At 38.4% G+C, this 11,504-nt stretch overlaps 1 protein-coding gene and 1 long non-coding RNA gene across 2 annotated transcripts; both read left to right on the forward strand.

Moving 5' to 3' along the window:
* The first annotated feature begins 2,246 nt into the window (after positions 1-2,246).
* On the forward strand, positions 2,247-10,943 carry mfsd8 (major facilitator superfamily domain containing 8). The gene is made up of 12 exons (XM_037759378.1): positions 2,247-2,610; positions 3,473-3,555; positions 4,747-4,790; positions 5,203-5,443; positions 5,630-5,743; positions 5,887-6,031; positions 6,228-6,286; positions 7,811-7,919; positions 8,020-8,154; positions 9,068-9,171; positions 9,429-9,655; positions 9,832-10,943. Exons 1-12 carry the CDS (start codon positions 2,552-2,554, stop codon positions 10,036-10,038), a joined length of 1,527 nt encoding a protein of 508 aa, XP_037615306.1. The 5' UTR covers positions 2,247-2,551; the 3' UTR covers positions 10,039-10,943.
* LOC119482020 lies at positions 3,563-4,591 on the forward strand. Its single transcript, XR_005205351.1, has 2 exons — positions 3,563-4,028; positions 4,233-4,591. It is a non-coding gene; the product is annotated as an uncharacterized LOC119482020 (long non-coding RNA).
* Positions 10,944-11,504: the final 561 nt, after the last annotated feature.

Genomic DNA, 11,504 nt, shown 5'->3' on the forward strand with positions numbered 1-11,504 from the left:
CCCTGTTTTGTTCTAATAAGCAAATGTTAGCATGCTAAAACTCCAAACTAAGATGGTGAATAAGGTAATATACATTATATGGGAATAAAATCATAACTTTACGAGAAAAAAGTCATAATTTTTACGAGAATAAAGTAATTACTTTACAAGAAAAAAAGTAATTTCCTCCACAAAAGAGGCCATTTCCTCCAGGTCCGTGTGGTTCTTTCTTTGGAATAAACACAGTTTCTGGCACAATCTTTTCAAGGTCATGACTTATGATAATGTGGTGCTGATGTGATATTATGACTTTATTGTCATAATAATATTACTTTTTCTCGTAAACTTCTAACTTTATTCTCATAATACAACTTTTTTTCTTGTAAACCTATGACTTTATTCTCTAAATCTCAGATTTATTTTTTTCCCCTCAATATGGCCCTAATACTCCGTCGTACTTTAAACACAAATGTAAAAAAAAGTCTAGAAGTAATGAGTCTAGAATATGTTACATTTTCCCTTTCTTAAATAACGAAGACAAAGAATTTTGAACTTTTTCAGGATATTCTAATTTGTTGAGCTGCACCTGTATGTATGGAGAGAGGGTCTCTTACATGCAAAGGTGAATAATGATTAAGGAAACTGCCCTGTCTTTTGATGGAGAGACTGAATCAGTGTCAATCGTGCTGTTGTGTAACTTAAAAGTATAATTTGCAACAATTAACTAAAAACAATGTATAGAATTATTCAATTTTATGGTGAAATAGTTGCTTATTCTGATTGTCATGATATGTGAACCTAACTGTGTAGCTAATGTTAAGTTCTAGCAGTCAAATAAAATCAAATTAATCAGTGTAAAAGTAGAAAATAGGACATTTTCGTTTAACCTTCACTGCACTGATAAAGGCAATTTTTATAGGTAACGTTACAGTTTTCTTTTATTCTTCTTTTTCTAAAGGAATGGAAAGTAACATTAATGGTTAATTTTGTCATGCAAGCGAGTATTTTTTCAGTTTTTGTCAATGCAACTAGCAAGTGAATCCAAGTGAACCTTTAGTTACATTAAAACAAACCAATGTTGCTGGCTGAAATAAATGATACCTAATATTACATTATTATAAGCTCACTGCAGGCTCAGCATCAGCCAAAGACTATTAATTGTCATATTTAGGCTAAAATACAAACTTTTTCTTACCTTTTCTATTGTTCCGTGAGATGTGAAAGTGAAAAAGTCAAGGGAAAGTTTGGTCCTTTCACCACTCAATGCCACAAGTGTGTGAAGGATACCGACAAATGTGTGAAGGATACCACATCTCCTGTAGGTTGTCACTGCTTCATCACTTTCTGTTTGTCTGCAAGGACTTCCCCCTTTACTCCCACACACACACTCACACATGGAGCATATAAAGATAATATGACTCAAAGATCTCTGTTGAACAAACAAGCACAAGTTTGCTTTGACACGTTAAAGCTGCTGTAAATCGTGCATGAAGATGCAAAACTAACAATTTGCATGAGGAAAACAATGATTGATCAACCTTTACAGGCTACTAGTAGGAAATGAAAGTGCACACCCAACAGTCCATTTAGTTTAAGATACAGACATAAAAGATGTATTATATTATTTTTACAAATGCAAAAAGAAGAAAACTAATTTAAATGCACACTTATTTTTGTGTGGGGCATTTTGTCCTCCATATTCTGTAAATTGTTGTGTTAAATGCAGTTGATTTTTCCACTTGTCCAAATCGTGTACCTTTTGCAGATCCAAATTTTGTTCTTCATGCTTCACTATGTAATACATTTAATTATGGGTGTAATAATATATTTACTCTAAAAACACACTGGATGGATAAATTCTGAGTTTAATTTTTGAAAATTTTAAAATGCAGCTCTTCAGGTTACAAGAAAAATATTTTATTTTAAAAACGTTATTATAGTGCTGTATTTTTGTGCCTAAATGTTTGTGGGGACTGTTATGTGGTTTGTTGTGAATTCTCACGTGAGAGATCTACGTCAATATAAACAGGAAACACCACTGACCCGGATGTTATGTGATACAGGCTTCAAAATAAAAGCATATAGTTGCTCACTATTGAAAAAAATGAACGGTTAGGTCTTAAATCTGTTCAATAATCATACAAACAAATGTACTCGAATTATTCTGTTAAGCTATGAACAGCACACTGTGGAAAGAAACACAAAAATAGCATAAACTTAATTCGGATTCACCTTATTTTGAAATGTGTAAACGGAAGTTGCTGTTGTTTGAATAGTGCTGTGGTTAATTAGCTGCCTCTGTAGTATCATAGTCCAGTTTGTGTTGCGCATTTCGTTCATTCTCTTCACCGTCGGTCGGAAACTACTTCTCTTAACAGTGTGTGTGTTATTCGTTAACGTGTATGTAAGAATGTACAATGAGTTGCTTACATCAGCTCATACTATAGCTACTTTTCCAGAGGAAGAGTTGTAGTAGTTAGCATTAGCAGTGTAGTTCACTGACCCTCGGATACATGGCGACTTAAAGAGACTTTGTGTTACATCTCCAAAGTCCAGGTTTTTTTTAGCAAAAATGTCTCAATTTGCTGACGCTGACGACACCACTCCATTGCTCAGGGATGATGCAAGCAGGTGGGTGCAGAGTTCAACAGCCATTGACTTGACACACTTGCCACTGTTACATTAGATGTGGTTAAACATTCAGCAGTGATTGTGCATTGTTTACCAAACAGGCTGTGGAAGTAAACTGGGGGGGAAAAGTTTGGAAACTTGTGTTTGGTCGATTATTTCTCTGTTGTTACAATGCTAATTGGCATTGTATTTTACATCGTTGGAAAGCCTGTTTATTTACCTTCACAATGATGTCCAACTTGTAAGGATCATGCATTTGTGGGATGAGCAGCACACTCTTGTTTTGAGTTGTTTGGTGGATTGGATGATTGAACTCTCTATCAGTAACAAGGAACAAACAAGACATATTGGCTATTTTACACTTTATTCATTTAATACACCGTCAGGAGAAGATCCATACGCAGCCACAACAGCCTGGCACCTCCTCCTCATGCTGGTCACCAACCCTAGTCACATCTCCACCAAACAACTCAAAACAAGAGTCAATACCAACAGGAGAATACACTGCTTACCATTGGCAGAGCATTTTGTCAAATTTTTCTTGGGTGCTACCCACATAATCAGCTGTGCTGCTCATCCCACAAATGCATGATCCTTACAAGATGGACATCATTGTGAAGGTAAATAAACAGGCTTTCCAACGATGTAAAATACAATGCCAATTAGCATTGTAACAACAGAGAAATAATCCACCAAACACAGATTTTCCAACCTTTTTTTCGGAGTTTATTACCAACCCTGTACTACATGTGAGCCATGCATTACGTAACATTAAACCACTTGGGGGCAAAATGTTTTGTAATTCTATATATCAGTAAACCTCTAATCACCTGTACTGTCTTGTGATCTTGTGTACCTACAGTGATGGCTCTCAGGATGGAGATTACAAGAGTCGGTGGAGGTCAATCCGAGTCATGTACTTCACCATGTTTCTCAGCAGTGTAGGTGAGGATGCCCCACGTGGATTTTATTCTCTTGAATTTGTTTAATTTAGAAAGCCCATTGGGTTAAACAAGTTGTGTATGTATAGAGAGAGGGGTCTCTTACATAAAAAGGGTGAATAATGATTAAGGCCCTGTCTCTTGATGGAGAGACTGAATCAGTGTCAATAGTGCTGTTGTGTAACTTAAAAGTATAATTTGCAACAATTAACTGAAAACAATGTATAGACTGGTACAAAAATAATCCCTCTCAATCATCACTTAATGCCCAACTATAAGTGTGTGGCAGTGTCTGTTTCTGCAGAGACCCTGCCCTCTGCCTGTATTTTCTCTTTTCTTCTTATTTTGCCTTACTTGGGACGCTTCTGGGCGTCTGCAAAGTGGCCTTGTGCCCCCAATAACAGCGCACAGGGTGTGCAGCCTGTTCAGGTAGTCACTGCTTTGTCACGCCCCTCGACTTCTGATACCGAGGTACAAGTCTCCACATACAAAGTGGCCTTATTTCACGGATGAGGACGGGTTGTGTTATGTCTATGCATGTGTTCCAGTGATCCCCCTGCTCCTCTCTGTGCTGTGAGTGCAGATTGGTGTGTGTCTGTAGTTTGATGAGAGCAGCACTGAGCCACAGCCTGCAGACAGGAAGCCTGCATTCATTCAAAATCTTGTAACTCCTATCTGCAGGGCTATGCAGAGTTGTGCGGAGTTAGTTGTGTGTTTTAGAACATAACTGCCGGGAAACAATCAGAAAATAACGTTTTATTTCCCTGATTTGCTGCTTTGTTCTCACTAACGCCGCTCTCTCTCTTCAGTCACTCTAGCTCGCTCGACCACCGCTGCTCTCTCTCTCTCTTTCTCAGCTCGTTGAGCTGTAAAGGTGTCGCCAACTTTGAATACTGTGTGTTCATAAACAGCAACCAACAACTGTTACATATTATACCTATAAAATACATCTGGCATACCTGTAGAAAGGGACCAAATTACAAAATCAACAAAACATCGTCCATTTTTCATCTTAACCAGCTATACAAATTACCACAAAAGATCAGTAGCTTATATGAGTTTTTGCAATAAGTACCATCATTGTGAATATGATGCATCTGTGTGTTTGCCTGGCTTGTGCATGATATGATTCATAACACAATGTTTAGGATCTTTGACAGCAAGGGAATCAACTATGTTTTATGTGCCCTTTCAGGTTTCACTATTGTCATCACATCACTGTGGCCCTATTTGCAAAAGGTACAGTATGTACTGTATGGCTTACCATTTTCTTTGTAAAAGATTGTTGACTGATTCTGCTGATGTCGTTAATGCAAATGAAGGAACTTTGTTTTTTTTCCTTTCAAAGGCAAATCTTGGCAGGGTAAACAGGAAGTGAAAGAAGCCACAAAGAACATTTTGGGCGACTTAATTTTAGATTTTGTACTGCACATGACCTGTGCACTAGTCTAACGGAGTAGAAAGTAAATCTAAATAGTAGGTCACATTCTAGTTCTGTGTCAAATGTAACCGCCTCTACTAAAAATGTAACTGTCTCATATATTTGTATTGTAGCAATGTCATTACAACATCATGCTAAGTCAACTGCAGGGTCTTCTGTAGAACACGCTCATGATTTCACATGTTTTGTTTTTGGTTATGTTTCTTATAGATTGATGATGGTGCCAATGCCAGCTTCTTGGGATGGGTGGTGGCAGCCTACAGTCTCGGCCAGATGTTGGCCTCGCCCATTTTTGGCCTTTGGTCCAACTACCGGCCACGCAGGGAGCCATTGGTGTGTTCCATCGTCATCAACCTGTCAGCCAATATCTACTACGCCTACGCATACCTGCCGAGTACCAATAACAAGTTCCACTTGCTCATGTCCAGAGCCTTTGTGGGCTTTGGAGCAGGTGAATTGTGAAGGCCTGAATATGTTTTGCATTATTTGTCCACATGTCTGCCTGTGAATAACTGTCCCTTTTCATTTAAAGTTGGTTTGCTCATAAACTGTACATATGGCTCTGCTCTACTTTATTATGATGTCATCCATGTCACACAGCTAACTCCTAACATTCTCTTTGGTCTTTTTATGGCAGGTAATGTTGCTGTGGTGAGGTCTTATGTTGCTGGAGCTACATCACTGAAGGAGAGGACCAGTGCCATGGCCAACATGAGTGCCTGTCAGGCCTTGGGTTTCATCCTGGGACCAGGTAAAGATGGCTGTATTTTGTTCATATTATGAGAACCAGCCAGTGCAAAGTACAGAGCAAATGATGCAAGCGTAGTGTATGATGGGATAAACAAGCGAAAGGTTGTTGGTTTGTTTGATTTAACACTTGCATATCTTTGTTAGCTCTGCAGGCATGCCTATCGTTCATTGGTGAGCATGGTGTCACGGTAAAGGGCATAGACCTGCAGCTCAACATGTACACTGCTCCTGCTTTACTGGCTGCAGCTTTTGGCCTCGTCAACATCCTGCTGGTTGTTTTTTTGCTGAGGTGAGGCTTTCCCGACATGTTTATAGTGTCTCTCCTTGTTTTTCTGTAGATTTCAGAGTTTGAGCGCATCAAATTAAGATCCTCTTACTGTTTACTCCATTTAGCTACGCTATTGTCAGTTTACTGTTTGTACAGTATTGAGTTTCTCAACGCTATTTTGTGTGGTTAAGATGTCTGCTGGGTTTCTTGTCAACAGAGAGCACCGTGTTGATGACCATGGAAGACACGTTCCGGCCATCAACTACACGTCGGAAGGTATTTATTTTTTACTTTTTTTTCAACCAAATTTTAAAGGAACTGTGTGTAGCATTAGGGGGATCTATTGGCAGATAAGTATGTTTTTTGTGTATAATTACCTGAAAATAAGAATGGTTGTGTTTTCGTTACTGTAGAATAAGCCGTTTATATCTACATATGGAGCAGGTCCTCTTCACGGAGTCCGCCATGTTTCTACAGTAGCCCAGAACAGACAAACCAAACACTGTTAACTTTTCCTGCTTGGGCCGGAGTTGATAACGTTACTCACTGCTATCGCCACCACTCTCTCTCTCTTACTTCACCACTCTCCCCCCTCGTACTCACACACTCTACGCACTGGCTCTGCTCCAAATGACCTATGCAACTCTTACAACAAGTTGCTCTAGATAGGGCCGTTTACATATTTGCGTCGGCCATCGTAGTTCTTCTACACGCTTGGCACACAGGAGAGGCTTCAGTAGGTTGCAATCTGCAACCTCACCGCTAGATACCGCCAAATCCTACACACTGCTCCTTTAATTGATGTTGTGATATAGAGTACAAACAAAGAAGAAGTTGGCAGCAGAGGCCGCGTTAAAAGATCTACAGAAGTGTTAATAAGTGTATTGGACAGTGTGTGACATTACCAGGAGAGAGATCATTGCTGTGCCCGAAATTGCATACTATTAGTGTTGTCACGATACTGTAATTTCTAACTTTGATACAATACATCATTGAGGGCATAAAAATTTTGATATTTATTAAAAGATAAATATTGGTGTGTGTGTCAACTCGATGTCGGAAGAGAAGAGAGAGCAGAAAGCGCAGCCGGTACCCATGCATCGATACTGTGGAAAAGGAGTATTGAAACCGTTTCAAATATTCAGTATCGATATGTGTCGATACTTCTATATTTTTTACAACGCTATACCCGATATTTGAACTATTGTTCGACATACTTTTGTGTGAATAAACAGTGTCTTATCGGACGCACTGTAATAACTGTAATTACCACGTCACTCCCTGAGTGCCTCCTTGCCGTTTGGAGGCGCGTAACCATGGTAACCCACACCAACCTCATGTGACCAAACGATGATTTGTGAGAATCAAAAAGTCTGAACTAATTTGAAAACTGTATTACGCCTATCGCAAAGTGGAATCTTGTACTTAATTTGAAGCGTTATTGACATTGCAGAATTGTCTGTCATGAACGTTTTCATTACTACCGCATTGCATTGTGGGATATTTAAGCCGGCATAGTGTTCAGTATTTGCATACTGTAATATTTGACCAAAAATAGTATGCAATTTGCATACGGACATACTGAAAAATCTCACATACTGTTTTAGTGTACTAACGAGCATGTTTGTATGGAATTTGGGACGCAACCCATTACACAAGGCAACCCTAGTCCATGCATATGTTACTAGTGCCTCTGAGAATCATAGATTTTATTCTAGATTATATTTGTAGTTGTCGTTGCAGGATATTGGTCTTTGCTTTTTGGTTCAAGCCTTTATTATCTTCTTCCCTTTCCTGTAGATACTGATGACATTAGTGAAGAAACTGAGGAAACCATTGATCAAGTAGCGGTCCTGACCTCCAACGTCCTCTTCTTCGTTGTCATGTTCATCTTTGCTGTCTTTGAGACGTAAGTATTTCATTACAGACTACTGAGGCAGACAAGCTAGAATATAACTCGGTTATATAAAGTTTAAAAAATGTGACCGTATATTTTTGTTATTTTTCAGAATTGCCACCCCTTTGTCCATGGACATGTTCGCTTGGACAAGGAAAGAAGCGGTGTTATACAACGGCATCATCATCTGCGGCATTGGATTTCAATCCGTTCTGGTGTTTCTAGTTGTGAAAGTGGCCTCTCAAAGGTACCGACCCTCATGCATGTATGGATTAGATAGAAATATATTTCAACATAGAGCTGGGCGATAATTCAATATGATAATTTATCATCTTTCAATTGAATATCGTGATGAAATCAGATATCGTGATACACAATTACGTTGTCTAAATTGATAATAACAAGCACATACTAACTGAAATTTCTCAGAAAATCTGATTTTTTTAGGGAAAAGTTCTATCATTTGAAGATTGTGGTTTTGTTTTTACATCACCACTCAGATCAATGTGATTAACAAACTGGACTCCAACTGTCAACCAGTCACCAGCTTCTCTAACCTCTAAGCTCCATTAACCCAGAATATAATAGTGCATACAGCTCATGGCAGGGTTCTCTCTGCAGAATGACGGCAGAGGTAATGTGTAAAAGTTCACTTTGAACCCAAATGTTGGTTAAAATACATTGTGAGTAGTGTTTTCTAACAGCAGTGTGCAGGATGTTTTCATTCATTCATTCAGCTTTATTGTTCACCTCCTGCCTGCCCTTTGCTTATGGGAATACCCCAGTGTAGTTAAATCAAACTATTGTTTAATCTCTTTACTCTGTAGTTGTGTGCATGCATGTAAACATTGTCATTGTATAGCTGGAAATATTCATTTTTTTCTCTATAATTCCACTTGAAAGTGTTAGGTTAATTAAAAGAGAAAATACTCAGTACCTTTCATTTTTCAAGTATTTAATTCACACAGGAGTATATCAAAATAGGCTTTACCATTTCATATGCTATTTATTTATTGAATTGCCAGAAAACATGCTACCTCTTGATATATATTGTTATCGAGATATGAAATGACCGATATCAGGATTTATGCCATATCCCCCAGCCCTACTTCAATGTCAAACATTCATAATGATTAACCAAATTTATTATTTCCTTTCAGGGTCGGGGATCGCCCTGTGTTTCTAGCAGGCTTGGCCATTATATTCTGTGGCTTTTTTATGCTGCTTCCATGGGGAAATCATTACCCTAAAATCCAGTGGGCAGGTATACACTGTTTTAATTGCACAGATTGATTCTGTTTCCTCTGTTGAGTAATTAATTGCCTGTTTGGCTCTTTTTTGATTGGAATATTACTGTTGGGACCTTTTGACTTTGATAATTTGAATTTTTTTTTTACAGATTTTTAAATGTCCTAGTGTTTGTAGTGGTGACAATTCGAGTTACACTGGATAACTGTTGAACATTAGCAGTATGGCTGAGAATCCAAGTGTTCAGGTTCTGCTTTTCTTTTCAAAATACAGACCTCAAAAACCACTCTTTGGTCAGTGAAATATCTAAAGACACGATAGCCTCCAACAACTCTTTAGAGCCGACAGGCTGCCCGTATGAACAGACCTGGTGCCAGTATACTCCTGCCATCAATCTGGCCCAGTACATCTCAGCTGACATCCTCATCGGGGTGGGATACCCGGCCTGCAACGTGATGTCCTACACACTGTATTCCAAAATCCTCGGACCCAAACCTCAGGTAAGAAGACTGGAGGGTAGTGGTTAATTATTAGGGTGCTTTAAACCACTTTGAATGTGCCTATACATACATTTCTCAAAATGTTGTTTTACTTTGAAACTTCATAAAATGATTATATCAAATGAATGCATCTTCTGAGAACCCAGAGTGTGGATGTTTCCTGTTGCTTTCTGCAGGGTGTGTACATGGGGTGGTTGACAGCGTCAGGGAGCGGAGCGCGGACGTTGGGCCCAGTCTTCGTCTCCCAGGCCTATACCCTCCTGGGACCCCGCTGGGCCTTCAGCCTCATCTGTGGCATGGTGGTAGGGTCCATCATCCTCCTCTGCTGTGCTTACCACAGACTCATCTCCTTTTCTGTACGCCACGGAAGGACTATAGAATAACAAGTGAAGATTCCCACTGGAGAGACGGATGGCAGTTTCCTACGAATATTCTCAAAAACTTAAAATCCAGGTTATAATGAAGACTCAACTGATAAGCCTTTGAGAGTTTGTGACCCAGGGTTGACCTTTTCAACTCTAAGGCGAAGAAATAAGGCCAGGTTATTTCTCATGACTTGACCAAAGACGGCTGCTTCGCGAGTTAAAAGGAAGCTAGTGCTGCAGCTGCTCGCTCACTCACGTGTTGTGAAAGTGATTGTATTTTTAAATTGAGTTACTGAATGCACAATTTTTATGTAATCGCATTGTTGGTCTCAAAGATGAATTAATTAGGACATTTTTAATACTCAGACTACTTTAGCAAAGCCTTTGTCACCTGAAAAGGTTCTCAGAATGTCTTTGCATTAAATTTTAACATTAGATTGTGAAGTCTACGGGCACATGGACTGTGCACAGGAGCAGCAACAGTGACCTAATCACGGGTACTTGAAAATACATTTTATCAAATTGATATTTAGTTTTTGTCAACATAAAATGTGCTGACTACTGAATTATGTTTGAATCATTGGATGTGCCAAACATCTTCAAAATTGTTATTTTGCTGTTTAAATCATGAAAATGGGAGACGTCAGTTTTACTGTGCAATGATTGTTGTCGTGCAAGAAATGTACAGAGAAACAAACATTACATAATATATATATACGTATGCTTTAAACATTTCCAGTGAAACATTTCCACATTTAACAGTTTCCCTCTAAAGAAAGATATTTCTATTCCTATTAATGGCTCCACTGGTAGTTGTTTAAAACTACAGGTTGCTGTCTACCTGAAATCCTTCATAAAATGATGAATGTGTGGGTGCTAATTATTTACTGAGTGATGCATTAAAGGTTTAATATAATCTTGAATTGTCAATGTCACTTTATGTTCAATTTGATCAGGATGGGTAAAGCAATTGAGTGAGAAAAGGCTTTTCTACTGATATAGCCGACCGTATAAGACAAATGATCCTCGGGGGGAATTTAAAAGCTACACCAGCAAGAGAGACAAATGCAAAAGGGTAAGAAAACCAGTAAATAGCTATTCACATGAAATAAATTAAACATGAAATGAAATATTATTTAAAATATATACATGTAAAAGATATTAGTCTAGTAGCTTGTTAGAGTCTACTACTCTTTTTGTTTTGTCATGTTTTTATTGTATAGCCTAAGTGGACTAGGTTACAACTGTATTTTGTTGTGCAATCCGGTGTTGCAGAATAAATTATCCTTTTTTTTTAAAGTATAATTTTATTAGGCAAACAAATTAGAGATACAAAAGTCCTGTCTGAGCTGTCATACATTCCATGCAGAGATTTATTTAATTTTTTGAATGCAAATTGGGTTTTTTTGTTTGCTTTTATTAAGCAAATTCAAATTGACAAACAACATGGCTCATAGATCATTGCATTAGAGTAAAGGGACAAG

Source organism: Sebastes umbrosus, chromosome 22 (genome assembly GCF_015220745.1).
Source record: "Sebastes umbrosus isolate fSebUmb1 chromosome 22, fSebUmb1.pri, whole genome shotgun sequence".
In the NCBI taxonomy this organism is placed as follows: domain Eukaryota; kingdom Metazoa; phylum Chordata; class Actinopteri; order Perciformes; family Sebastidae; genus Sebastes; species Sebastes umbrosus.